At 52.9% G+C, this 27649-nt stretch overlaps 1 protein-coding gene across 22 annotated transcripts in view; it reads left to right on the top strand.

Moving 5' to 3' along the window:
* DCAKD (dephospho-CoA kinase domain containing) overlaps positions 1 to 27649 on the top strand; it is a 68991-nt gene that overhangs the window by 15791 nt on the left and 25551 nt on the right. For 4 of the 22 annotated variants that reach the window (XM_045374656.2, XM_045374651.2, XM_045374654.3 and 1 more), the window contains exons 2-5: positions 5465 to 5695; positions 6081 to 6284; positions 10388 to 10475; positions 15848 to 17170. In XM_045374656.2, coding sequence (XP_045230591.2) covers positions 5584 to 5695; positions 6081 to 6284; positions 10388 to 10475; positions 15848 to 16139 — 696 coding nt within the window. In that variant the 5' untranslated portion in view covers positions 5465 to 5583 and the 3' untranslated portion in view covers positions 16140 to 17170. Of the gene's footprint in view, positions 1 to 5464; positions 5696 to 6079; positions 6285 to 6436; positions 6545 to 8466; positions 8550 to 10387; positions 10476 to 10968; positions 11144 to 15847; positions 17171 to 20693; positions 20790 to 23714; positions 24271 to 27649 lie in introns of those variants that run through there. The other 18 variants (XM_074019912.1, XM_074019913.1, XM_074019911.1 and 15 more) reach the window with 14 other exon arrangements.

The raw sequence follows: 27649 nt of genomic DNA, 5'->3' as shown, positions 1-27649 counted from the left end.
GGTCAAGGCACTGAGAAGGGAAGATACTCAATAGGTAACCCAGGAGGCTGGAATTTACATCTGTGCTCTGGCCATTGTCCACACATCCCCTCACCCCCCATTCTGCAGGAAGAAAACAGTATGATAATCAAGAAATTATTTATCTTTGGCTCTGAATTGATTTGCCTACAAACAGATTCATCTTCCTTACTTTGTCTCATTAGTCTAAAGGTAAATTAATTTTTCATTCCTTGAGTACTTTAAAGGCAGGGGTCTAGACTAGGGGTTAGGAGCCCTGAATTCCATCCAGCCTTTGCTAATAGCTGTTGGTGGGAAGTTCCCTCCCTTCTCTGGTCCTCAGTCTCCACTGCTGTAAAAGAAGAGTTAGAATTTATCCTGAGCCCTGTTACACATCAGAACTGCCTGGGCAGACGGATCACCTGAGGTCAGGAGTTCGAGCCAGCCAGGCCAACATGGTGAAACCTCGTCTCTATTAAAAATACAAAAAAGTCAGCCAGGCATAGTGGCGCATGCCTGTAATCCTAGCTACTCGGGAGGCTGAGGCAGGACAATCTCTTGAACCCAAGAGGCAGAGGTTGCAGTGAGCCCAGATTGCACCGCCAATCTGGGGACCAGAGAGAGACTCTTGTCTCAAGAAAAGAAGAAAAAAAAGAACTGTCCAGGCAGCTCCATCCCCAGAGATTCAGATTTAATAGGTATCAGGAGGGACCTGGGCATCTGTGTACAGGGGGATGGATGGTCTTCCAGCTCCTTCAGCTGAACCTGGCAAGGTTGGATGACCTAGTAACTGTCGCTTGCTTGCAGAGACGGGAGATCAGGGCCCTGTGGAAACCTGGCCCTTGCCCGTTCGCTAGTCCTGGCCTAGTCTGAAGTCCCATTCCCATTCCTCCAGACTGGGCTTTGGTGGAGAGAAACAGACTGTCATTACTTTAGGGACAATAGTAGGGTGCGAATTAAAAAAGCTTTTGCGGGCTGGGCACGGTGGCTCACGCCTGTAATCCCAGCACTTTGGGAGGCCGAGGCGGGCGGATCACAAGGTCAGGAGATCAAGACCATCCTGGCTAACCCGGTGAAACCCTGTCTCTACTAAAAATACAAAAAAAAATTGCCGAGCATGGTGGCGGTGCCTGTAGTCCCAGTTAGTCAGGAGGTTGAGGCAGGAGAATGGGGTGAACCTGGGAGGCGGAGCTTACAATGAACTGAGATTGCGCCGCTGGGCAACAGAGCAAGACTCCGTCTCAAAAAAAAAAAAAAAAAAGGCTCTTGAGGCTGGATGTGGTGGTTTACGCTTGTAATCCCAGTACTTTGGGAGGCTGAGGTGGGTGGATCACCTGAGGTCAGGAGTTCGAGACCAGCCATGGCCAACATGGTGAAACCCCATCTCTACTAAAAATAGAAAAACTAACTGGGCATGGTGGCAGCTGCCTGTAATCCCAACTACTTGGGAGTCTGAGGCAGGAGAATCGCTTGTACCCGGGAGGCAGAGGTTGCAGTGAGCTGAGATGCACCATTGCACTCCAACGTGGGCAACAGCAAGAGTGAAATTCCATCTCAAAAAAAAAAAAAAGTTCTTTCTAGATTTTCTATTTGAAAACTTCAGCTGAGTGGCTGACATTTTGTTTGTTTGTTTTGTTTGTTTGTTTTTACAACTGAACCCTGTCCTTTTTGTGACCCGGAGGGAGATCACCAGCCTCAGAGAGATTGAGGAGAAATTATTGTTTTTAATAGAGAGAGCCTTGCTATGTTGCCCAGGCTGGCCTCGAACTCCTGGTCTCAAGCAATCCTCCTGCCTCAGCCTCCCAAAGCACTGGGATTACAGGCGTGAGCACCGTGCGTGGCCTAGAAATGATTGTTAAATAGTTGAATAATGTAGCTAGGTCTGTCCATTTGGATGATGACTCCGTGGTGGATAGTTTCCTCTTTCCACCTCTGGCTTTCCGGGGTGAGAATGAGCAGTGGCAGATTTCAATTTCTAGGTTGGTCCCCTGCTGCCCCAAGCCAAGCACCAACTCAGCCACATCCAAGCAGCTGCCTCCCCTGTCATTTGGTGCGTCCTCACGGGAGGCAAACTCATTTCAGTGTAAGCTCAAGCAAAGTGTAATTAGGACAGTAAGTCTGCTGCTTAACAGCAACAAAAAAAGTCCTATGACAGATTTCACAGTCCTGGAGAAGTGATTTGAGGCTGAAGGAAGGGTGGGAGAGACCTGCCCTTTGATTTAATTGCTTCCAGCCTGGGAACAAAGTCCACAACATGGTAACCTCATTTACTCCAGAAAATGCACCATGACTTTTTAAAAGTCTACGGTGTGATAGTCTGAGGTTGGAGGAATAGGGACATGATTTCATGAAAGTCTTTTTTTTTTTTTCTTTCTATGCCTTGCAATGGAACTGTAACTCCTACTTTTCACCCTGTATCACTATCCTCACTTCCATTTTTGGAACATTTAGCATTTATCAAGCAACATTCCATGGACTGCAGATGCATTTTCTTTTTCTTTTTTTTTTCTCTGAGACAGAGTCTCGCTCTGTCACCCAGGCTGGAGTGCAGGGGCGTGATCTCGGCTCACTGCACCCTCCACCTCCCAGGTTCAAGCGATTCTCGTGCCTCAGGCTCTTGAGTAGCTGGGATTACAGGCGCCCGCTACCATGCCCAGCTAATTTTTGTATTTTTAGTAGAGATGGGGTTTCACCATCTTGGCCAGGCTGGTCTTGAACTCCTGACCTCAGGTGATCCACCCACTGTGGCCTCCCGAAGTGCTGAGATTACAGGCGTGAGCCACCGTGCCCGGCCTGCATATGCATTTTCTCATTCAGTCTGCACAACAACCCTATGAGGCAGTCTTTATTTTTTTTGAGATAGAGTCTCTGTCACCCAGGCTGGAGCGCAGGGGAGTGATGTCGGCTCACTGCAACCTCCGCCTCCCAGGTTCAAGCGATTCTCCTGCCTCAGCCTCCCAAGTAGCTGGGATTTCAGGTGCGTGCCACCACAGTCAGCTAATTTTTGTATTTTTAGTAGAGATGGGGTTTCGCCATGTTGGCCAGGCTGGTCTCAGACTCCTGACCTCAGGTAATCTGCCCGCGTTGGCCTCCCAAAGTGCTGGGATTATAGACTTGAGCTACCACTCCGAGCCTTTTTTTTTTTTTTTGACAGAGTCTCGCTCTGTCACCCAGGCTTGAGTGCAAGGGCGAGATCTCCGCTTACTGCAACCTCTGCCTCCTGGGTTCAAGCAGTTCTCCTGCCTCAGCCTCTCGAGTAGCTGGGATTACAGGCACCTACCACCACACCCAGCTAATTTTTCTATGGTTAGTAGAGATGAGGTTTCACCACGTTACCCAGGCTGGTCTCAAACTCCTGAGCTCAAGCGATCGCCCATCTCGGCCTCCCAAAGTGTTGGGATTACAGGCTTGAGCCACTGTGCCTGGTTTTTTTTCTATCTTTCTTTTTTTTTTTTTTTTTGAGACGGAGTCTTGCTCTGTTGCCCAGGCTGGAGTGCAATGACACGATCTCAGCTTACTGCAACCTCCACCTCCTGGGTTCGAGCGATTCTCCTGTGTCAGCCTCCCGGGCAGCTGGGACTACAGGCGCGTGCCACCACGCCCGGTTAACTTTTTGTATTTTTAGTAGAGACAGGATTTCACCATGTTAGCCAGGATGGTCTCCATCTCCTGACCTCGTGATCTGCCTGCCTCGGCCTCCTGAAGTGCTGGGATTACAGGCGTGAGCCACCGCGCCCAGCCAAGGCAGTCTTATGATCCATAAAACCTCATTTTATGGATGAGAAAACTAAGGTTCAGGGAGGCAAGCGGCTTGCCTGGGGTTGCAGCACATGTGAGTGGAGGAGCTGGGTGTGAAGAAGCCGTGCCCCAACCTTTGTGCTGTGCTGCTGCTTCTTGGTTTGAGGGAGCCACAAACCACGACGCCAGCTCAAAGTCACACCCCCAGCATCGCCCAGCCTCCAGGCCTTTCCCTCACATTCCTTCTTGGCAAGACTGGTACTTTTCTAAACCTCAGTCTTAGTGGCTGCCGAGCCACTACTTGCGGCTCAGTTCCCCATCTGGGCCACTTATTGGTTGAAGAAGAGGATTGTGCGTCTCCACCTAGACCAGCCACCCAGGCAGTCCTTGTGCTGGCATTGAAGGGGAAGTGATCCATGGGACCTTCTGTGGGGAGGAGGCTTTGGAGCAAAAGAGGGCCCAAGCACCTGGACTCTTTTGTGGTCTCTCCTGCAACTTCCGTGGATGGCTGCAGGCAGGCCATTTCTTCCCTTTGAGCCTCAGTCTCGTAGACTAGAAAGTAAAGGTCAAGGGGACCTGTGGGTATCTGAAGAGTGCCATGGGTCCATCGCAGAGAGAGACAGGTGTCTCCTTCCTCTAGGAAGTTGGCCTCCAACGAGTTCCTGCCTTGTCCAGAAAGCATGCTGCCTAACAGCATCCGAACTTGCCCTGCCTGTTCAGCATTTTGATTGCTGAATTGATACTGTTCGTTTGCCTTTTTTTTTTTTTTTTTTTTTTTTTGAGAAGAAATCTGGCTCTGTCACCCAGGCTGGAGTGCAGTGGCAGGAACTCAACTTACTGCAACTTCCACCTCCGAGGTTCAAGCGATCCTCTTGCCTCAGCCTTCTGAGTAACTAGAATTCTAGGTGCACGCCACCACACCCAGCTAAGTTTTGTATTTTTGTATTTTTTGGTTTTTTTGAGGCGGAGTCTCGCTCAGTCGCCCAGGCTGGAGTGCAGTGGCTCAATCTCAGCTCACTGCAAGCTCCGCCTCCTGGGTTCACACCATTCTCCTAACTCAGCCTCCCAAGTAGCTGGGACTACAGGTGCCTGCCACTATGCCCAGCTAATTTATTAATAAAAATAATTTTTTTTGAGACAGAGTCTCGCTCTGTTGCCCAGTCTGGAGTGCAGTGGCCCGATCTCAGCTCACTGCAAGCTCTGCCTCCTGGGTTTACGCCATTCTCCTGCCTCAGCCTCCCGAGTAGCTGGGACTACAGGCGCCCGCCACCTCGCCCGGCCAGTTTTTTGTGTTTTTTAGTAGAGACCGGTTTCACCATGTTAGCCAGGATGGTCTTGATCTCCTGACCTCGTGATCCACCCGTCTCAGCCTCCCAATGTGCTGGGATTACAGGCTTGAGCTGCCGCACCAGGCCGCTAATTTTTTTTGTAAATTTTTTATTTTTTGTAGAGATGGGGTTTCACCATGTTGGCCAGGCTGGTCTCAAACTCCTGACCTCAGGTGATCCACCCACCTCGGCCTCCCAAAGTGCTGGGATTTGCCTTCTTTGTGAGTGTTTTAAAAGAATACTGGAGACCTTTCCTGGAGAGTTTCTCCTCTCCAGATGGCTCCAGAGCACCCCACGCTCAGGACATGTCCCTGCCCAGCCAAGCTATCTCCTTTTACTTCCTTTGCCTCGTCTCTCCCAATTATTGGCCCAAACTGATCAGGGCCTCTGGCCTCTCCCAGGCAGGTTCTTCTGGCACTCCTCTGGTGGACTGCCCCCATCGGCCACGCTTGCCCTGCTCTCCAGTGATTCTGTGGCTCCTGGCTCCATAGTCTCGCGGACAGCTATCTTTCCTGGGAAGATGTTCCTGGTGGGCCTGACAGGGGGCATTGCCTCAGGCAAGAGCTCAGTGATCCAGGTGTTCCAGCAGCTGGGCTGTGCAGTGATTGACGTGGACGTCATGGCCCGGCATGGTGAGTTGGAGGGGCAGGTTGGGGGTCCATGCACAGCAGCTCCCCGTGCTTCCGGCCTTCTGCCACACCTCCCTTTTTATAAGTCTCAGAGGAGGGGAAGGCTCCTGTCAACCCTGGTCTGACTTCTGTCCCTGCCCCATGTTTGCCATCTTTGCTCTTCTATTTACTTTTCCCTTTTTAGAAACCCCCCAGCTCTGCCCCATTACCAGCACAAGGGATCGTGTGCACTCTGCTCTTCCTTCACTGCTTTCTCTCCCCTCATTTTGCTTTTGCTCCACCTGAAAGAAGCACCCAAGTTCCCCTATCATTTTGCCCCTGGTCACTGAGGTCCTCTGGCTGGCCCTGAGTCTCCAGGGAGTGACCCAGCTTTTTCCTCCTGCCACAGTTGTGCAGCCAGGATACCCTGCCCACCGGCGCATCGTAGAGGCCTTCGGCACTGAGGTCTTGCTGGAGAACGGCGACATAAATCGCAAGGTCCTGGGGGATCTGATCTTTAACCAACCTGACCGGCGGCAGCTGCTCAACGCCATCACCCACCCTGAGATCCGCAAGGAGATGATGAAGGAGACCTTCAAGTACTTCCTCCGGGGTGAGTGCTGGGGCCTGGGGCAGGGTTGGGGGCAACGCCCTCTCCTTCCAGGGCCAGGGCCCTTCTCCTCTGCAGAAAGTTTGGCCAGGGTAGGGGAGCTGGTTATCCCAGCTGATGAGTTCATACTGCTTACTGGCACCCCCTCCACGCAGAGCCCCGTACCAGCCCCAGAGGAAAGAAGCACGTGCCCTCAGCTCTTAAGGAGGATGGCAGTTTAAAGAGAAGAGACACATGAGGCTTTCGAGCCATGAGCCCAGGAAGTAAGTTGGTTTTTCCAGTAGGGATGGGAGTAATAAGAGCTGGTGAATAATGGAGCCATAGATCTGAGTTCAAATCCCAACCCTGACAGTTTCTAGCTGTGTGACCTCATTGAGTGATCTAGCCCTCAGCTCACTTTTTCATCTGTGCAGCGGGGATAATAATCTAACATGAGGCTGGGCACAGTGGCTCGTGCCTGTAATCCCAGCACTTTGGGAGGCTGAGGTAGGCAGATCACTTGCAGTCAGGAGTTCAAGACCAGCCTGGCCAACGTGGTGAAACCCTGTCTCTAATAAAAATACAAAAATTAGCTGGGCATGGTGGTGTGCACCTGTAATCCCAGCTACTTGGGAGGTTGAGGCAGGAGAATCGCTTTAACCTGAGAGGTGGAGGTTGCAGTGAACCGAGATTGCACCCTGTACTCAGACTGTCTGGGCAACAGAGCAAGACTCCATCTCAAAAAAAGAAAAGAAAAAGAAAAATTCCAACGTGAGCATGTTAGGAAGACTGAGGGTCCAGGTCAGTGACTGTCAGTTATCACACATGTAAACTGCAGTCAGGGGCAGGTTCGGGTCTGGCTGAGCCATCTGGGAAAGCAAGTTTGTAGACTGCAAATTGGGGAGGGACCAAGATGGCCAGGGTGGGTGGGGAAAGGGTGCTATGTGGGGACTATCCTCTGCAGCTTGGGCTCCATAGAGAGTTAGGTGCAGGTGTGGGGACAGCCAGGCAGTGCCCAGATGGAAAAGAGGGGAGTATTTGAAAAGGAGGGGCCTGGGGCCAGTTGGCAAGAACCTTCTTCCAAGCTATATGCCACGGTTCAAGCCCTGTTCTTTTTTATTTTATTTTATTTTATTTTTAGAGATGAGGTCTCACTATGCTGGCCAGAGTGGTCTCAAACTCCTGACCTCAAGCAATCCTCCCACCTTGTCCTCCCAAAGTGCTGGGATTACAGGCATGAGCCACAGCACCTGGCCTAAGCCGTGTTCTTCAGGACAGCATTGCACAGGGGTGGCCTGATGCTTACTTTCCAGGATGGGGTCAATCACCAGGAGAAGTGGGAGGGAGGATAGAGGGTGGTGGCTTGGAAACTGGCAAAAGGCTGGCCTAGGGCTGCTGGAGATTTGCCTGCCAGCCTTTGGCACATGTGGCCTCCAGCCTGGTCCTCCGAGTTGAAGGCCTGGCTGCCTGTCTCCCCACTCTCAGTCATTACACTGAGACTTTACTTCCACAAGAGTATGGGGGAGGGTTTTTTTTTTATTTTTATTTTTTGAGATGGAGTCTCACTCTGTCACCCAGGCTGGAGTGCAGTGGCACGATCTCGGCTCACTGCAACCTCCCTTCCCAGGTTCAAGCGATTCTTCTGCCCCCAGCCTCCCGAGTGGCTGGGACTACAGGCACACACCGCCACACCTGGTTAATTTTTGTATTTTTAGTAGAGATGGGGTTTCACTCTATTGGCCAGGCTGGTCTCAAACTCCTGACCTCATGATCTGCCTGCCTCGCCCTCCCAAAGTTCTGGGATTATAAGCTTGAGCCACTGTTCCTGGCTGGGGGAGCTTTTTACACTGTGACCATGGCCAAGCCCCTTATTCTGTCATGCCTTGAGTGGGCAACCTCCCCCACCCTCATCCCTCTCTGGCCAGTACCTGCCTCCAAATGAGGGATGACTCAACAGACATCCATGATGCTGACCCCAACCCCCTCCCGGCCGGGCTGGAGCTGGCTCCCACATCTTGCCTGCTGAACCAATGTGTATGCTCCTTCTCAGCACTGCGCCACAGGCCTCCTCCCTGCCTCCCTCAAGGAGAGTCCTCCCTCTGGACTCTTTGTGCTGCCTCCTATGCTGCACCAGTATCCTTCCTGTCCCCCACCCAGAGTGAAGTCGTCTGCCTTTCATTCCTGCCCTTTCTGCATTCTCTCCCAGGCCAGTTAGCGGTGCATCTGCAGGGCTTCCAGGCGGCACTGGCTCTCCCCTTCTGAAATTAAACATCGGATAATGTCACCCGCTCCAAAGCTCTTTCACTGTGTCATCCACCCAGCCTCCCGCCTCCCCAACCACCACCACTTAAATAAAAGCCAGAGAGCCCTTTTCAGCTCGATAAGGTGAAAAATGGGGACGACAGCTGTGGCTTCCACAGTCCCAGTTTTTCCCTGATGAGTATAACAAATACAACTGTCAAAGTTGGTATAATCAAACGTCAGATAAGATCACCAGCTGTTGGGGACTTCTCTGTGTAGGCAGACGGATGTCTTAATAGAGTCAGGATGGTTTGCAGAGCTTATCAAGCAGGAGGGATGTGACAGCTGAATAGCCCTTTGCTGGTGAACCAAAGAGCTGACCATGTACTCCCCAGAGGGGCCGGAGAAAGGACGGCGAGGGGAGAGGAAAGTGATGGGAGCTAAGCAGGAAAGGGAGATAAGAGGCCCAGAGAGGATCTGGTCTGTCTTGGCTTCTGCTCCAAGTTGGGGGGCGCACCGCACTGCTGGCCTCCCCCTGCAGCAGTAACTATCATTTTGGGGCACCTAGCGAGGAACTGGTGAAGAGTGCTGCGTGGTTCACATGTATTCAAGGCTCATTTCATCTTTACTATCATCCTGTGAAGTAGGTATTCTTTTTACTCATTTACACAGATGAGGTTTATACAGAAGGGGGCCCAAGGTCACATGGTGGGGAAGCGGGGGACTACCAACCAAGGTGTATCATCAGAGCCCATGGTTTTAACCCCTTTGTTCAACTGTGGGCTTCTCTTGGGCTTACTGAGCAGCAGGTCCTGGGGAACAGGAAACCAAGCAGCTGAGATTGCCACCCCCTACCCCTATTGTCCTTGCATCACTTTGAGTGCCAGTTGCCCGTGACACCCCTGGAATTGATGTGATGTGTGTCTGGTTCTGTGCTTGGAAGTGTTTGGAGTGGGATGCTCCAAGGGTGCAGTCTCCTGCCCCAGCCAGGCCAGGGGTCTCTGGGCAGAGAAGCATTTCCCTGTCCGTTACCCTCCTTGCTATCCTGGAGCCCTCCCAGCTTTGTACCCATGCACAGGGGTCACTGACCTAAAAAGAACGAGGAGCGTGTAGCCCACAGCAGCCTAGGGATGTGCTCATTCACAGTGGGTGGGGGTGCCTCCCTTGACTGGCCTTGGCTTAAAGTAGGAGGTCCAGCCAGTGCCTTTTACCCTGCGGGAGTGTTATACAGTATTAGTCATAACTGCCCCCTCTGCCTCCAGATCCAGGCCTTACCCTGGCTGTAGGTCTGCCTCTGATGGGAGAAGCAGCTTCCTTCTGCTGGTGCTGCCCCCATGTGAGCCTCTCATGGAGAGTTGGTAGAGACAGCCCACCTTGGCTCTTGTCAGCAGAGCTGGGCCTGCAACCGGCTTTTTGGGGAGAACCTATCTTTTGGGTGTTTTGTTTGTTTGTTTTTTCTGAGAAATAACAACTTGAGATTTAAGATCAAGGTGAACTAAACCCTTAGTGCCTTCCCTGATCACCTCCTTGCCTCACATGGCCTGAGGCCTCTGCTTCAGCCCGCACAGTAGAATCTCCGTCTTCTTGTGCTGTGCTGGTCCTCATTCATGGAATCCTCATCTTCACCTTCTCATTTTCAAGTATCAAAAGACCTGCCCCCTACTTTTCAAGGCCAGCACAAATGACAGCCCTTCTACAAGGTCTTCCCTGATCAGCCATCCAGAAATGATTTTTTGCAGTCTTCTGCTCTGCACGGCATTGGAACCGGCTAGTGTCAGGGTATGTGTGTCCTTGGAAGGCCCCTTGGACGGTAGGGCCCAGGATATCATCAGTCCCCAGCATGTGCTTGCAGAATTGAACTTGGGGGTTTTCCAACCTCTCCCCAGGATACCGCTACGTGATTCTGGATATCCCCCTGCTGTTTGAGACCAAGAAGTTGCTCAAGTATATGAAGCACACCGTGGTAGTATACTGGTGAGTGACCACTGGGGCATCTGGGAAACAGCCCACATCATTTTGCACTTTGCCCTTTCCCCATGGGGCGGCCAGGAGGCATGGGGGTTTGGGCCGCAGTGCCCAGGCACAAACCAACCTTTGTGCCTCATGCAGATAATCCTGGGGGCAGGTATGGAAAGGGATGGCCCCCGGGCTTCTCTAGTGTTTGGGGAGCGCTCCCCCTGCTGGCCATTGCAGGTACTTCAGCCCAGATGCCTGGCCTCGCCCTGGGACACTGTTACTTAGTGGCTCCTTCTTCCTCCTGTAGCACTTTTATTACTTTGCACAGTTTGCCTGTCAGTGGGAGGTGGTCAGGACAGGTGTTGATATTCCTGAGTTACTGAAGATAAAATTAGAGAGGGGGTAGTTACGGAATGTGTCCAGGGTTACCCTTTGGCAACACCTGTTATGAGCAGAAGGTTTCGTGGAAGGGACTGTCACAGCCCAGCTAAGGAAGGAGCTTTGTTCTCAGAATTCCCCAGGACATGGAGCCAACCAGAATCCAGGTTTGACAAACAGAGGAGGATCAACCTGTGAGGGAAAATGAGTCCCTGTCCCAGTGGGGTGAGAGAGGAGATGAGTCTGCAGGTTATCTCTGCCACCCAGAAACTTCCTGGATGCCACCCACAAGGACAGGAGACACACAGGTGGGCACTTGGCTCTGCCGGTATTTCAGGCATAGGTTGACTCTCAGGAGCTTAAGGCATAGGAGGCTCCCAGCACACTGGAGGCGTAGCCTGGAGTACTCAGTGCCCTGAAAATTCCCTTGCCTTTCCCCCTGGGTCCCCATGGGCTCTCATTGAAAGCCCAGTCTGAATCCCTTGAGCCCAATGCAGGGACATAGGCATCCTCTCAGCTCCCCCACCGGGCCGTGCTGCCTCACGTGAGTAAACCCGCAGCCTCTTTGGGTTCTTCATTCCCTGTTTGTGAGGCTGTCACCTAAGGTCAGGCAGACCCCACGAAGACCTGAAATTCTCTTCGCCTTAGTAGCACAATTGGAACTTTGTACCTAGGGATAAAAACATTTTTTTTCTTAAAGGATCTTAGAGGCCAGGTGCAGTGGCTCACGACTGTAATCCCACCACTTTGGGAGGCCGACGTGGGTGAATCACCTGAGGTCAGGAGTTCGAGACCAGCCTGGCCAACATGGTGAAACCCCGTCTCTACTAAAAATACAAAAACTAGCCAGACGTTGTGGCAGGTACCTGTAATCCCAGCTGCTTGGGAGGCTGAGGCCAGAGAATCGCTTGAACCCAGGAGGTGGAGGTTGCAGTGAACAGAGATTGCACTATTGCACTCCAGCCTGCATGACAAAAGCAAGCAAAACTCCATCTCAAAAAAAAGGCCGAGTGCAGTGGCTCACACCTGTAATCCCAGCACTTTGGGAGGCCAAGGCGGGTGGATCACCTGAGGTCAGGAGTTCAAGACCAGCCTGACCAACATGGAGAAACCCCTTCTCTACTAAAAATACAAAAATTAGCCAGGCATGGTGGTGCGTGCCTGTAATCCCAGCTACTCGGGAGGCTGAGGTAGGAGAATCGCTTGAACCCAGGAGATGGAGGTTGCAGTGAGCCAAGATCGCGCCATTGCACTCCAGCCTGGGCAACAAGAATGAAACCCTGTCTCAAAAAAAAAAAAAGAAAAAAAACACAAAGGCCGAGCGCGGTGGCTCACGCCTGTAATCCCAGCACTTTGGGAGGCCAAGGTGGGTATCATGAGGTCAGGAGATCATGGCCATCCTGGCTAACACAGTGAAACCCCGTCTCTACTAAAAATACAAAAAAGAATTAGCTGAGCATGGTGGCGGGTGCCTGTAGTCCCAGCTATTCAGGAGGATGAGGCAGGAGAATGACGTGAACCCTGGAGGCGGAGCTTGCAGTGAGCTGAGATTGCACCACTGCACTCCAGTCTGGGCGACAGAGCGAGACTCCGTCTCAAAAAAATAAAAGAAAAAGGATCTTAGAGTGTAGAGGAGAAGACAGACAGAGCAGGGGCCGACACCTGCATGTGCAGTTGCCAGATGACCCTGCGCCCACCTCTGGCTGTTTGTCCTTCCTGTGCTTTGCTTTTTTTTTTTTTTTTTTTTTTTTGAGTTGGAGTCTCACTCTGTCACCCAGGCTGGAGTACAGTGGCGTGATCTCAGCTCACTGCAATCTCTGCCTCCCAGGTTCAAGTGATTCTCCTGCCTCAGCCTCCTGAGTAGCTGGGATTACAGGCACACGCCACCATGCCCGGCTAAGTTTTGTATTTTTAGTAGAGACGGGGTTTCACCATGTTGGTCAGGCTGGTCTTGAACTCCTGTCCTTGTGATCCTCCTGCCTCAGCCTCCCAAAGTGCTGGGATTACAGGCATAAGCCACTGTGCTCGACCCTTCCTGTGCTTTTCTTTGAGGTTGGTCTGTTTGCCAAGAGCAGAGGTGGCCATCGGTTTTGGTGGGTGAGTGGGGCTTTGTTGATCATGTGTGCTCTCCAGGAAACCTTCAGCCCCACTCACCAGCCAGAGGAGCCTTTGCCAGGGTCCTGGGTGCCACTCATGCCCTGCTTTCGTGGGTATGGGTGTATAACTCGAGAGATGCCAGAGAGGTGGTGATGCTTTTCACCAAAGGGATCTAGGCTTTACAAAAATAAGGACTCCCTTGTGGATTTCTTCAACTGAGAGACTACCCCTGATGCATTTGAAGTTACTTAGGACATCTCCCAAAGTGTGATTGTACCAAAACATTATTTCATGCTGTTTTCTTTTTTTTTTTTTTTTTTTTTTTGAGACGGAGTCTAGCTCTGTCGCCCAGGCTGGAGTACAGTGACCGGATCTCGGCTCACTGCAAGCTCCGCCTCCCGGGTTTATGCCATTCTCCTGCCTCAGCCTCCCGAGTAGCTGGGACTACAGGCGCCCGCCACCTCGCCCGGCTAGGTTTTTTTTGTATTTTGTAGTAGAGACGGGGTTTCACCGTGTTAACCAGGATGGTCTCGATCTCCTGACCTTGTGATCCGCCCGTCTCGGCCTCCCAAAGTGCTGGGATTACAGGCTTGAGCCACCGCGCCCGGCCTGTTTTCTTTTTTTTTTAAGACAGAGTGTCACTTTGTCACTCAGGCTGGAGTGCAGTGGCACGACCACAGCTTACTACAGCCTCAACCTCCTGGGCTCAAGAAGTCCTCCCACCTCAGCCTCTTGAGTAGCTAGGATTGCAAGCATGCATCATCACACTTGACTAATTTTTTATTTTTTGTAGAGATTGGGTCTTGCTGTGTGGCCCAGGCTGGTCTCAAGCTCCTGAGTTCAGTGATCCTCCTCCTTGGGCTCCCAAAGTGCTGGGATTATAGGCATGAGCCACTGTGCCCAGCCAATTTCATGTTTTTGAAAAATTTGTCGATTGTGGAATAAGTGGGCAAAAATCCTATTACCACAAATTGTACCAAGCCTTAGACTAACTAGGATGGGACCATTTCTGAGCCCCAGGAAGGGCTGTTGGAGGTGCTGCCCCACATCCAGGAGGCTCTGTGGTCTGGGCCACACTTTCAGGAGGACGTACACCTACTGGGAGCCCCAGGCCATCTCCATTCTCACACCAGATTCTCCAACCCACAGATATGTGGTCTCCCTGATGAAGGCTGGATTTAGTTGTTCTCAGCCAGGCAGGTATTGGCCCCACAATGGCAACAGTACACTGAATCCATAACAGAGGAAATCTATAGCTTGTGTAGTTCATTTTCATGGCGAGTGGCTGCACTTGTTTCTGGCCTCACTTGGTCTGCTTCCCAGAATCCCTAAGAAGGGACCAAACTGCCGAGGTGGGAGGATCGCTTGAGCCCAGGAGTTTGAGACCAGTGTAGGCAACACAGCAAGACGTCGTCTCTATATTTATTAAAAAAAAAAAAAACACCACGCGCAGTGGCTCACGCCTGTAATCCCAGCACTTTGGGAGGCCGATGCAGGTGGATCACCTGAGGTCAGGATGGCCAACATGGTGAAAGCCCATCTCTACTAAAAATGCAAAAATTAGCCAGGCATGGTGTTGCACGCATGTAATCCCAGCTACTTGGGAGGCTGAGGCAGGAAGATCTCTTGAACCCAGGAGGCAGAGGCTACAGTGAGCAGAGATTGTGCCACTGCACTCCAGCCTGGGCAGGCGAGACTCCATCTCAAAAACAAAAAAATAAAATACAAAAATTAGCTGGGCGTGGTGGCACATGCTGGTAATCCCTGCTACTCAGGAGGCTGAGGCAGGAGACTCATTTGAACCCAGAAGGTAGAGGTTGCAGTGAGCCAAGATCATGCCACTACACTCCAGCCTGGGCGACAGAGTGAGATTCTGTCTCAGAAAAAAAAAAAAAGAAGGAACCAAACTGTAGTGATCAAACCCTTCCATTTTATAACTGGGAAAACTCAGGCCTAGTGACACGGCAGAAAGACCCCAAATGGTAGAAAACAGCTGCTGCAACCCTTTCTGCTCTTCTCCTGATTGAGGGGCTGAAGTAGCTCTTAGAGCTAGAGGGGTGTTAGAGATAACCCCGCTCGGACGACTGACTGTAGCCCAAGGCAAGAGAGGGAGTTTCCTGAGGAAGGACCCAGATGGTGACCTCAGGGTGGGTGAAGGAGGTATTCTTTAAATTTCTCTTGGAGTTGGGAGACTTGGTATTGTCCAACCTAATCTGCAGTGCTGAATCCTGTCCCACTACTAAGGGGACTAATTCTCATGTCCTTGATCCTCTTTGAAGCACCTTGGGCTTGTCTGTCCCACAAGATCAGTGGCATTAAGCACAACAGATACCATCTCAGCACAGTCCTTTTACTCTAAATGTTCAGGGGAGGGGTGTAGCAGCAAGGAGAGGGGTCTTTGTGATGGCCCAAGGAGATATTTTTGATACTGCAGGCCCAGGCCCCCAGGGGAACCACAGGAAGCGTCTAGCTCACAGGCATAGGCCTTTCAGTAAAGGTCACCCATCCAGGGATCCAGGATGTAGCCGGTTCCAGGTGATGAAATCTTCCCACTTTATGACTGGGGAATCTCAGGTCTAGTAGCAAAGCAAAAAGACCCCAGATGGCAAAACAAAAACAAAAACAAAACAACCTGTGGCCAGAGTTCCCCTCCTTGTTTGTATTAAGGGGTTTTGGTAGCCCATAGAGCTCTGGAGTCCTCACAGTGAGTGGAGTGGGGTGGGCGGCAGCCAGAGAGCTTCCAGGCCTCCCTCCCTGGCTGTGGGACCCTGAGTAGCCCAGAGCAGGGTAGGGCTGGAGGGAAGATCCAGTCTCCATACTCTCTGCTCCAGGCTGGGCCTGGCAGGGCTGCCTAGCCCTGTAACTTGGGGTGAGAGGGAGGCAGGACCTACAGTGCCCTTTTGCCCTGTCCTTAGTGACCGGGACACACAGCTGGCACGGCTGATGCGGCGGAACAGCCTGAACCGCAAGGACGCAGAGGCCCGCATCAATGCCCAGCTGCCCCTGACAGACAAGGCCCGCATGGCCCGCCATGTCCTAGACAACTCGGGCGAGTGGAGCGTCACCAAACGCCAGGTCATCCTCTTGCACGCTGAGTTGGAACGCTCCCTGGAATACCTGCCTCTGAGGCTCGGGGTCCTCACAGGGCTCGCTGCCATTGCCAGCCTCTTCTACCTGCTCACCCGCTACCTTCTGCCTTACGCCTAGCGAGGCACTCAAGGCAGGGAGCCCCAGGCCTCCATCTGTCTCCTTGGAGGCTGAAGGCAGGTACACATCCTGTTTCCTCCCAGCTCCCTCCACACCCACACCCACCCACCCACACACACACACACACACGGACCCTCTGAACTGGGGCTGGGCCTCTGTACCAGGCCATCCTTTCTCTGGAGTGTATCCTGTTTGAGGTCAAGAAACAGCCTGCTCTCCTTCCCACCTTCCCCAAGCACCACCTACAGAACAGCAGCTGTGATGGTGTGTGAAAGCAGCAGTCAGAGACTGCTATACATTTCTGTGGGCGGGGGTAGGGAGTACTGGCTCTGTGGCCCTCCTCAGAGCTGGGAGGCAAAGGGTTCACTGGGCTTGAACCCTCTCTGAGCACCTAACCCATTATGGCTTAAACCTCCTCAGTGGACCACGGAAAATCATGTTGGACCAAGGGTTTCCATGTTCAAACAGAGTCAACAAGGCCCTCCCCTAGGTTGAGCTCCCGGCCAGCACCCAGCAAGGATTCTCTCGTGGGTAACGCTGTAGCAGGCAGGGTCAGCCTCTTCTGGGAGACCCCTCTCCCCATGTAGGGTTTGTGTAGTGCTCTCACATCCTGCTCATTGCCTCCCACCTGCTCCTCACCTGGACCTCTTGGTACTCCATGTGCACCATGCTTGCTATTTCTTGCCTCTGTGCCTTCAACCTGCTGCTCCTGGTCTGGGATACCTTTTATTTTCTTTATTTCTTTTTTTCTCTCTCTCTCTCTTTTTTTTTTTTTAACATACAACTAACTCTCAGTTCAGGCACTGTCTGAAGCCCCAGGCTGGGTTAGGTGGTCTAGGATACCAACTCCCCCTCAACGTTTCACCTTAATCCAACAGTACGGTAATTAGCCAAAAGTTGCCTGGTTTTTCCTACTAGACTGTAAGCCCTCAGGGGACAGGGACAGTGTCTTACTCATCTCTGTGTTCTTAGTGCACAGCCTGGCCCGCTGTTGTTTAATAAAGTGTGTGATCTGAAATGCCCCAGACCAACCAAGGTTCCCAGACTTGGCTTCTTCCCACACCGGACTGGAGTCCTCCCAGAGCCCAGCGGGAGGGAGGGCCCCAGGAGGTACACTCACCATCAGGCTTCTCCCTGGGTCCCAGTAGGACTGCAGCCAGGCCCAAGGTACCTTTGTGAGACGTGGATAGAGGGGCTGGGGCAGCTTCACACCTTGCCCTGCCTCCCCATCTGCCTTCCCCATCCCAATTAGACCAGCGCAGACATCAGCCTTCCCTGCCAGGGCCTGCAGACCTGCTGATGTGTTGATCCTGCAGCCAGAAGCCTATTAAGGCTAGAAATGAGTGTGACGGATGCTAATGCTGTGGTGGCCATACTTAGTGCCCCCTTTCCCAGAGCTGCTTGTGCTGAGTCTAGCTCATTAACTTCCTGCAAACCCCTAAGGGGCAAAGAAGGGCCAGGTAAGGCAGTGGTGGGCTGCCAGATGGGTGGCCAGGCAGGATGCGGGTGGCAGGAGCCTGCCGCTCCCTCCGTTTGGTGCGATCCTACAGGAGGGGGAAAGGAGAGGGAAGGTATGGACCCCTGCAGTGCCCTGTCACCCCAATAATTGAGGAAATGGCACTTCCTTGTATCCACAGTATGCCAGGCACTGCTGGATGTGTAAGGCCCTATAGTTAACATAACACAGATTATTTCCATCCCAGGCTCAGAAAGCTGGATTTGGTCCAGGTTGCAGAGCCAGGCTTCTGAACTCGCTTCTGTGCCCTGAGCCTCTTGTCAGGAGGAGCTGGAGCCTGGGGTTGGGGCTCGGGCTGGGGTTCTGGCTCCGCTTGCCATGTGACCTCCTGCCTTTAGGGTTTTTTTGTTGTTGAGAGGGAGTCTCGCCCTGTCGCCCAGGCTGGAGTGCAGTGGTGCCATCTCTGCTCACTGCAAGCTCCGCCTCCCGGGTTCATGCCATTCTCCTGCCTCAGCCTCCCGAGTAGCTGGGACTACAGGCGCCCGCCATCACGCCCAGCCAATTTTTTGTGTATGTATATGTATGTATGTATGTATGTGTGTGTGTGTGTGTGTGTGTGTGTATATATATATATATATATATATATATTTTTTTTTTTTAGTAGAGACGGGGTTTCACCGTGTTAGCCAGGATAGTCTCGATCTCCTGATCTCGTAATCCGCCCGCCTTGGTTCCCAAACTGCTGGGATTACAGGCGTGAGCCACCGCACCCGGCCCCGCCTTTAGTTTCTACTCAAACATCGTAAGGCTTCATAGTGGAGGACACTGAAAACCCTTAGCAAACTGTAAAGTTCCAGAGAATTAACTTCTTCCCTGACCCAGTGAGCTGAGCTTGAAGCAGGAATGTCAGAGCATGGCAGGTGTGGAGAAACCTCTGATTCGACCCTTCCCTGTCCGGGCCTCGCCACAGCTCCCTCTCCAGCTCCTCTTGCCTCCCTGCCTTGGGGTCCCCTTGCTGGCCTTGGGGGTCCAAGGCGGCCTTAAAACAAGGCCTACTTTCTCCGAAGGGGACGAGGTTGAGGCGGCTCAGCAACCTCAGAGGTCGGGCCACCGGTACCCAGGCCCGCGCCCGAGCCGGCGGCTTGCCGTTAGGCCGGCAGGTGGCAGCACGCTCCCAGGCTGGGCCGGGCCTCCGCGGCGGGCCCTCGCCGAACCGCCTAACTGTCGTCCTCCCGGGCCGCGGGCGGCCTCAGACTCCTGCCGAGCTGCGGCCGCGGGAGCGCGGGCCGGGTGGGCGCGGAGGCTCTGCCTGACTGCAGGCGCTAACTTAAAAGCTGAGTTGTTCCCCCAAGTACTCTGAGCCTGGGCCGCGGGCCCCGGATGCCAAAGAATGTGTCCCCTCTGCCCACCCACCGCGAAGGCCACGGGACGCTGCAGCCTCCGCGTTCCGTTCCCTCACTTTGGGCCTTAGCACCTGGCGCGGAGCAGTCAGGACACCAGCGAGGGTGCAGACGCACACACCTTCTGGCGGGGGACAAAGGGCACAGGCAGTCCTCTAAAACACCCCCTGGTCCGAGGGTCATTCGCAGTTTCACAGTTTACAAAGCATGTTCCGGTTATCCCCTTGAAATCTCCCAGCTGTGTGAGGGAGACAGGTCCAGAATTTTACAGAGGCTCAGAGGTTGAGCCAAGGGGCCCAAGTAGCCAACAGGTATAACTACCAAGCTTCTGGACTCCCGGTACAGTGCCCGTCCGGCTATCTGCACTGCCCCTGTTATACACTTTGGCTCTTTAGTAATTGACAACTCTTCTTCAAATGTTCATTCTCTCTCTCTCTCTCCTCATGGGAGGCAGGGCAGAGGCAGGGGAAGGTTTGGGGCATTCCATGATGAGCCTCCATGGCTAGAAATTGAATGGGAGCAGGATAGGCGTGCTGCAGAGCACCCTTAGTTCTCGCAAAGGCACTTTAGGTCAGAAGGAAACAGTCTCAGAGCAGAAGGGGGAATGCGATGGCAGTGATGACTTAAGGCCATGGGGGCATATAGGAGTGGGCAGGGAGACCCCCGGACATGGTGAGAGAGAAGGAGCAAAAGGAAGGAGGTGATGTGGTGCTATAGGTTGCTTTCCTGCTCCCTCCAGGAGAGACGTGGCTGGTGGTTCCTCATCCCACCTGCAGAGCTGAGGCTGCACCCAGCTGGGACCCAAACCACCTTTCTTTGCTCCCCACCTTTCCTTCCCCTCCCAGTCACTCAGATTCCAATACAATTTCCAGCTAACCAGCATGTCGATAGAACAAGTCGGGCGGCCGGATTGCTGGCCAATTACAGGAAATCATTCTGCTCCACAGCTCAGTGCTCAGGGAGGGAGAGGGAGGGAGGGATTTCAAGGGAGCAGGTGCCCAGCTTGCAGGCTGGGAACGGGCTTCAGGCAGAAAGCTGGGAGTACTGCAGCCCCCTACCCCTGAGGGGTGGAGGGTGGGGAGGCTCCTGGGGGGCAGTCCAGCCCTAGGCTCATCCTCAGCCTTATGTGGAGCTCTGGATCCAGCTTCTCCCCATCCCTGTGATGGGGAGATTGGTAGCCCTAGCCACTAAGAGAGACTGAGCTGGGAGCTGAGTGTGGATGAGAGTTCGGAAAGCGAGACATCTTAGTGTCAAAAGGGATAGAAGCTGAAATAGCGGGACCACCCTCTCCCAGAGCCCTGTGCACCGAGGAGTGGGCGTCTGATGGCCTGGAGGCTGGGGTCCACACAAGCAAGACCTGTGCTCTCACAGCCTGCTGTGGGCCAAGGGGGTACCTAGGAGGACAGGGGAAGGGGTCAACAGGGAGTGGGGAGGAAAGGGGCTACAGCCCGCAGCTGAGTGAACTAGCAGCAGCCTCATCTGGTGAAGAAGTAAGTCTTCCACCCCAAAAGGTAGGGCACAGAAATGTGGGAGAGGCCAAGGTCCCCCGCCCTCACTGTCCCAGCTCCTCTGCCTCAGCTCCCGCCTCTGACCCTCAAGAAAATTTCACTCAGATGAAAGGACCCCAGCTCCCTTCCTCTTTCCTTGGGTCTGAATCTACCTCTGCCTTCTATGCCAACCTGGATGCCTCTTTGCCAGCCCCACCTCCTCCCATCACATCTCTCCCAGAACTGTTCCTGTGCCCCAGGCTGCCCTACCCCGCTGACCAGAGATGCTCTGCCTCGCACACAACGGTGAGCTTTTCTTCCCAGCCCTTCCCCTCTACCCTCAAAGGACTGGAAGATCCTTGAGGAAGAGAAACTTCCCCGTGGGCTAACTTCACCCAGTGAATAACTATTGTTGCTGTTTGTCTTGAACCCCCAAAAAGGCAACTGTGACCCAATAATCTCCTCCTCTGCTTCAAGCTGTGGCCACCTCCCAGGCCCTTCTCCAACCCCTCAGGATCTCACTGCGCTTCTCCCAATTCCGAGCCCTCCCATTCTGTCCCCTCCAAGTGGGTCCTGGGATGGATTCACTGGCAGCTCTTTGGCCAGCCCAAGAGCAGAGGAGTGGACAGACATGGGAGAGCAGACAGGCTTTGGAGCCCAGTGCACCCAGCATCAAGTGGCTCTCAGGAAAGACCTGAGTGATTGCACCTAACAGCAAGGCAATCTCCAAGCAAGTTTGTTTGGAGAGGTGCATGGGGAGAGCAGGGTCAGCGCCCAGTGACCCCTCCTTCCCCGGGTTCTCTAGCCTAGTACACAGGCTCACACTCCGCGGTGGAGGTGTTGGGGTTGGCCCTGTGTGTGACCCCCCCCGGCACACGGTGGCCGCGCCTCCGCTCAGATGAACTGAGCTGAAGCCGCGGCTCCCGGGCTCCTGGCGCAGCCTCCGCCATCCCTCCCTCGGGCGCTGCCTCCCGCGGGCCGGGCGCCCGGTGCTCGGCGATCCGGAAGAGGGCGCCCGCCCAGCCCACGTCCGTCGTGTCCCCGCCCGGAGCGCCGCGCTCGCCAGCCCGCGGGCTCCGCGCCATCGATCGGACCGCAGGGACCCGGGCGAGTCGCCTTCCCACCCCTCGCTTTTCGCTTTTAATTGAAGTTTGTTTGAGCAGAGCGCGGAGCGGGCAAAGGCAGAAACTAAATATTTAGTTGCTGCAAATTGGCACCTCCAGATCAATTACCCGGCCGGTGTCAGGGCCCGCGCCGCCCCACGCACCCCGCGGAATCTCAATGCCACTCTGCCCCCGCCTGGGCCGCCCGCGCCGCCCTCCTCCATTCCGCTGCACGTTTTTCATCAGCTCCAGCCATACATCACCCGTGGCCGCGAGGGAACAGATTTTCAATGGGAAAAGTTCCCCGGGAGGGTCCTCGTTGCTGATTCCCGCCGCGCCCTGTGCTGTCTGGCCCCTGTCCCCACCTGGCTTGTCTGATGGAGACAGCAGATGGGTGGAGTGAGCTCCAAAGCAAGGACTTGGGGTCAGGAAGACCAGGCCCTATCCTAGGAACTCCCCTTACCCGCTGGGTGACCTTGAGTAAGTTACTTATGCTCCCTGAGCCTCGGAGTCCCCCCATAACATGTGGGCTCAAACTTCACCTTGTGGGGTCAACAGCATGGAGGGACAGCACCCTGCCCAGAGCTGGCACACAGTGACTTTCCACAGATATTAGTTCTCACCCGCTACGGGGTAAAATAGGCTCTAGAATGAAGTGAGGGACAGTGAGTTCCAGGCGACTCAACCAAGCCACTGAAAAATACCAAAGGAAAAGCAGCAGTCAGCATCCCCAGAGTGCCTGGCAGGGGCTGGACATGCCCCAGGACCCTGGTCAAGTTCCATCAGGGAAAGTCCTGACCCCCAGCCCGAGTGCATCTGGGCACAACCAAAAGAGAAGCCGCTTTTCCAGTACCAGGGGTGGAGAGTGAGAGAGCCGTGATCCCAAGGCCGCAGCCAGGCAAGCAGGCGGGAGGGATCTGAAGAAGGTCACCAAGGGCTCCTGACCCTTGCCAAGCTAAGTACCAGGAGGCCAGCCCTGTGGCAGGGGGGAATCAGGACAGCTGGGCTGTAGTTGAGGCTTTGCCTTCTCCTGGCTGCATGTTGCTAGTCAAGTACTTAACCTCAGTTTTCCACGTATAAAATGCGGCTGACACCCTCTACCTCCCAGAGCATTTGTGAGGAGTCAGTGAAGTATGGGAGAGGGGAGGAAACTCACAACCGGCATGAAGAAGATGGGGCCAAGTTTGTGTGGGAGTCTCCTTTCCCATGCTCAACACTGCTCCCATCCCAAGAGCCCCTGAGGGAACTAGAGTCAAATGCCTACCTAGCCTGGCATTTTTAAATGTCTGCTCTGCCAGAGTGACAGGGCCTCTGGGTGGGAGGAGAGTTTAGGGGAAGACTGTGAGCCTCAGGCTTAGTGCTTTGAGAGCCGTTTTTAAAGAATGAAGCTCCTCCCCCGCCAGCACTACCCCCAACTATCCCGCCCCCAGGATCTCAGTGCAGGAGTCAGCCCCACCTGGAGGAAAGTTATTTTCCCATCAAATCCTGAGTCCAGGTGGAAAGGCAAGGTTGACATGGAATCCAGAGTCTGAGTTCCCTGCCAATGGGAAGCAAACTCACTCCTTGATTTTCCCACCTGTGAAATGGGACCACAGCCAGTAATTATGAGGTGCTATTTGAACTGGTGTGTAATCTCTTTTATTATTTAGTTAGTTAGTTAGTTATTTTGAGGCAGAGTCTTGCCCTGTTGCCAGGCTGGAGTGCAGTGGCGTGATCTTGGCTCACCGTAACCTCTGCCTCCCGGGTTCAAGCAATTGCCCTGCCTCAGCCTCCAGAGTAGCTGGGACTACAGGCGCGTGCCACCATGCCCGGCTAATTTTTTGTATTTTAGTAGAGACAGGGTTTCACCATGTTGGCCAAGATGGTTTTATATCCTGACCTCGTGATCTGCCTGCCTCGACCTCCCAAAATGCTGGGATTACAGGTGTGAGCCACGGTGTCCGAACTTTTATTATTATTTTTATTTTTTTAGAGACAGGATCTCACTCTGTCGCCCAAATGAGAGTGCAGCAGAGCCATCATAGCTCACTGTAACCTTGAACTTCTAGGCCCAAGTGACCCTCCTGAATAGCTAGGACTACAGATGTGCACCATCATAATGCATGGCTAATTTTTTCTTTTTCTTTTAGGGTCTTACCATGTTGCCCAGGCTGGTTTCAAACTCCTGGTCTCAAGTGATGCTCCCGCCTCAGCCTCTCAAAATGCTGGGATTATAGGCATGAGCCACCACACCCAGCCTGGGGTGACCTCTAGAGACTGCTGAATCCATTGCTCTGCCTTCTACACTCACTCTTACCCACCCCACCCCTACCTGCAACATGATTATCTCTGCTGGCAAAACAACCCCACCAGCCTCTTTGGGGATGGCAGCCCACCATTTGTCAAGCCAGGAAGTCCTTCTGACAATCTACCTTAAATCTCTCATTGGTTCCCTCAGGGAAAATTGAAAGAACGAACAGCAAAAAGATAAATGTTTATGGATAGGCAATGTCACACTATTTTTTTTAAATACCCCCAAAGAGGGTGGGGGGACGGGAATTACCTTCGGACACAATGCTCTTTACACTAAACATCTTGGCGATAAATATAGCTGTGTAATTCTTTTTTCTCCTTGGCAGAGAGAAAGGCTGAGGCTGGGCAGAAAGGCAGAGGGACCCGAAAATATAAATCAATATGTGACTTTAATATATGTGCTCTCGGTGTCTGTGTGTGCTGGGGGATTATTAGTAACCTTGATTCCAGCTCAGTGTCCATGCGAGGCGGGGAGATGTGCGGCCCCCAGGGAGGAGAAGAGAAATTAGGAAGCCAAATTCTTCTCCTGATTGACACCTGGGTAAACATTACCCTGGCAGAAAGGGAAGAAAAAAAGATCAATGCTGGGTATTTTTATCACGTTCCAGGGACAGACGGGGGGAAATTAAAGAAACAGTCCCCTAGCATCACTGAATATGCCCATCTTCAAGGAGTAGCTAGATAAGGCGGAACCCAGGTGGAGGAGCATGGGTGGGAGAGAAATGGGCATGTTCCAGGGAGCAGTGGCCATTGCTTCTTCTACCCTGATGTGTGTGAGTGGCAGCAGGTACAAAGGAGCCATGCCTTTAGTTGCAGGGCAAAGGTACCAGCTTTGACGGGGAATCGTAAGCCACAGAGTCTAACTCAAATCAAGACTCCAGCTTCAACAGAGGCCCAAGAGGCATTCATCTTAATGGAATTTGTCAGGGGGCTGTTTCTAGTGGAAGATTCCTAGAGTGTGGGGAGGGGGCAGTGGCTGCAGCAGGGGCTGGGGGTAGTGAGTGATCCAGTGTGGGTCGATGCCCATGGGAAGCAGGTACATCTCTATGGATTGTCTCAGATCTAGAGTCAGGAAAACCTGGGCCTCCACCCCTTCCTGGCTATATGACCTTGACCAAGTCATCTGACCTCATAGAGTATCACCTTCCTTGTCTGTAAAATAGAGGCAGGCGTCCCCCATCCCACTGGTCTCAGAGTTTTTAAATGAGATTATACAAAACACTGGACAGGGCTGAGGGGCTATTGCTATCTGGGGAGCCCTGCCCAGTAGAAATATACTGAGAGCCACCTATGCACTTAAAAAAATTTTTTTTTAAATTAATTTGCTTTAGAGACAAGGTCTCCCTCTGTGGCCCAGGCTGCAGTGCAGTGGCACAATCACAGCTCATTACGGCCTCAACCTCCTGGGCTCAAGTGATCCTCTCACCTTAGCCTCCTGAGCACCTGGCTAGTTTTGGGGGATTTTTTGTTAGTTTATTTGTTTGTATTTTTTGTAGAGATGGGAGTCTCACTATGTTGTCCGAACTGGTTTCAAATTCCTGGCCTCAGGTGATCCTCCCACCTCGGTCTCCCAAAGTGTTGAGATTACAGGAGTGAGCCACTGCACCCAGCCCATATATGTACTGTTAAATGTTCTTTTTTTTTTTGGAGATGGAGTTTCGCTCTTGTTGCCCAGGCTGGAGTGCAATGGCGCAATCTCTGCTCACTACAACCTCCGCCTCCTGGGTTCAAGTAATTGTTCTGCGTCAGCCTCCCGGGTAGCTGGGATTACAGGCATGTGCCACCACGCCCGGCTAATTTTGTAATTTTTGTAGAGATGGGGTTTCCCCATATTGGTCAGGCTGGTCTCGAACCCCCAACCTCAGGTGATCTGCCTGCCTTGGCCTCCCAAAGTGCTGGGATACGGGCACGAGCCACCGTGCCTGGCCAATGTACTGTTAAATGTTCTAATAGTCACATTTTAAAAGGTAAAAACAGGCCAGGTATGGTGTTCATGCCTGTAATCCCAACACTTTGGGAGGCTGAGGCAGGAGGATCAGTTCAAGACCAGCCTGGGCAACATAGGGATACGTCGCGTCTACAGAAATATTAGCCAGGAGTGGTGGCACATAGCTGTAGTCTCAGCTACATGAGAGGCTGAGCTGAGAGGATCACTCGAGCCCAGGAGGTTGAAACTGCAGTGAGCTGTGATTGCACCACTGCACTCTGGGCAACAGAATGAAAACCTGTCTAAAAAAAAAAAAGTAAAAAGTAAAAAGAAACACTTCAAATTAAATATATATATATATATATAATTATATATATATATAATTATATATATATATATAAAATTATATATATATATAATTTTTTTTTTTTTTTGAGATGGAGTTTCATTCTTGTTGCCCAGTCTGGAGTGCAGTGGCGCAACTTCGGCTCACTGCAACCTCCACCTCCCAGGTTCAAGCGATTCTACTGCCTCAGCTTCCTGAGTAGCTGGGATTGCTGGCATGCACCACCACGCCCGGCTAATTTTGTATTTTTAGTAGAGACGGAGTTTCTTCATGTTAGTCAGGCTGGTCTCAAACTCCTGACCTCAGGTGATCCACCCACCTCGGCCTCCCAAAGTGCTGAGATTACAGGTATGAGCCACTGTACCCGGCCTCAATTTAATATTTTTTAACTTAACCCAATATATCTAAAATATCATTTCAGCACGTGGCACTAGCCACATTCCAGGTGCCCTGAAGCCACATGTGGCGGGAGCTATCACATTGGGCCAGCACAGATCTGGAATGAGAAGCCCGCAGGATAGGAGCTTCTGCCCCGACCCCTGCCCCCCATGATAGTGAGGAGGGACCTCTGGAGGCGGAAGGTGAAGTGAACCCCTGAGAAATACAAGGCAGAGCCCCCCTTTTGCTGGGGGTGGGAGCAACTTTCTGGCTTCTGAGGCATTACAGTGCCCCAGCAGGGACTCTCTGGGGGAGGCCGCCGACTGACTAATGGCCAGTTCGCCAGGATAGGGGCTGGGCTGGGGCAGACACTGAACTCCGCTTTCCGGAGTTCCCTGGCAACTAGAGCAGCTGGTTTGCAGGGAAGAGCCTGACAGCTGGGCTTGGGAACTTCTCATTCCCAGTCAGTGTCTAGTCTGGCTGTAGCATCTAAGGTAAGTCCCCTCTCGGAGCTGCACCATCACTCAAATGGGAATAGCTGTGATCAACCCTGCTTTAAAGGCTGTAAAAAGGTTTCCTGCACAAAGACAGCGTGCTTATAAGCCACGAACGTGCGAGAGGAAAAGAGAAAGTGAGGAGGGAGAGAGAGAGGGAGGGAGCCCCTTTCAAGGCCGCCTCTCCCTTGGTTGGCTATTGCTGGCTGTGCTCCCACAGTCTGCAGGGACCCTCCAACTTCAGGGGGAGGCTGGAGAAAGAGGGTAGGATGGGATGCCCATAGAGGGTGTGATTTTCTGAGAGCCACACAGCACATCCAGCAGTGAGTGCGCTGGACACGCTGGGTTGGGGCCAGGATACCCAGGCCCTCCTTCTCAGCTGCTCTAGGCGTGAGAGTTTGTGGGATGGAGTGGACAGGGCTATTTTGGGGCAATGCGAGGGCAGCCGAATGCTGGCAGGGAGGCCCTTGTGGGTCTAGTCTGACATTTTCTACTGATGCTGGGAGCCAGAGAAGAGGACCTGGAAACCTGAATCTCTCACACCTGGGCCAGCTGATCTTGTGCCCAAGTGGTCACAGCCCCTACTTCCCACTGGTCTTCCCTGTCCTAGCTGCACAATTGCCCTGC

The sequence above is a fragment of the Macaca fascicularis genome, chromosome 16 (assembly GCF_037993035.2).
Source record: "Macaca fascicularis isolate 582-1 chromosome 16, T2T-MFA8v1.1".
Lineage (NCBI taxonomy): Eukaryota > Metazoa > Chordata > Mammalia > Primates > Cercopithecidae > Macaca > Macaca fascicularis.
Note: the sequence above shows the minus strand (reverse complement) of the source record. Positions and strands in the feature narration are given on the sequence as shown.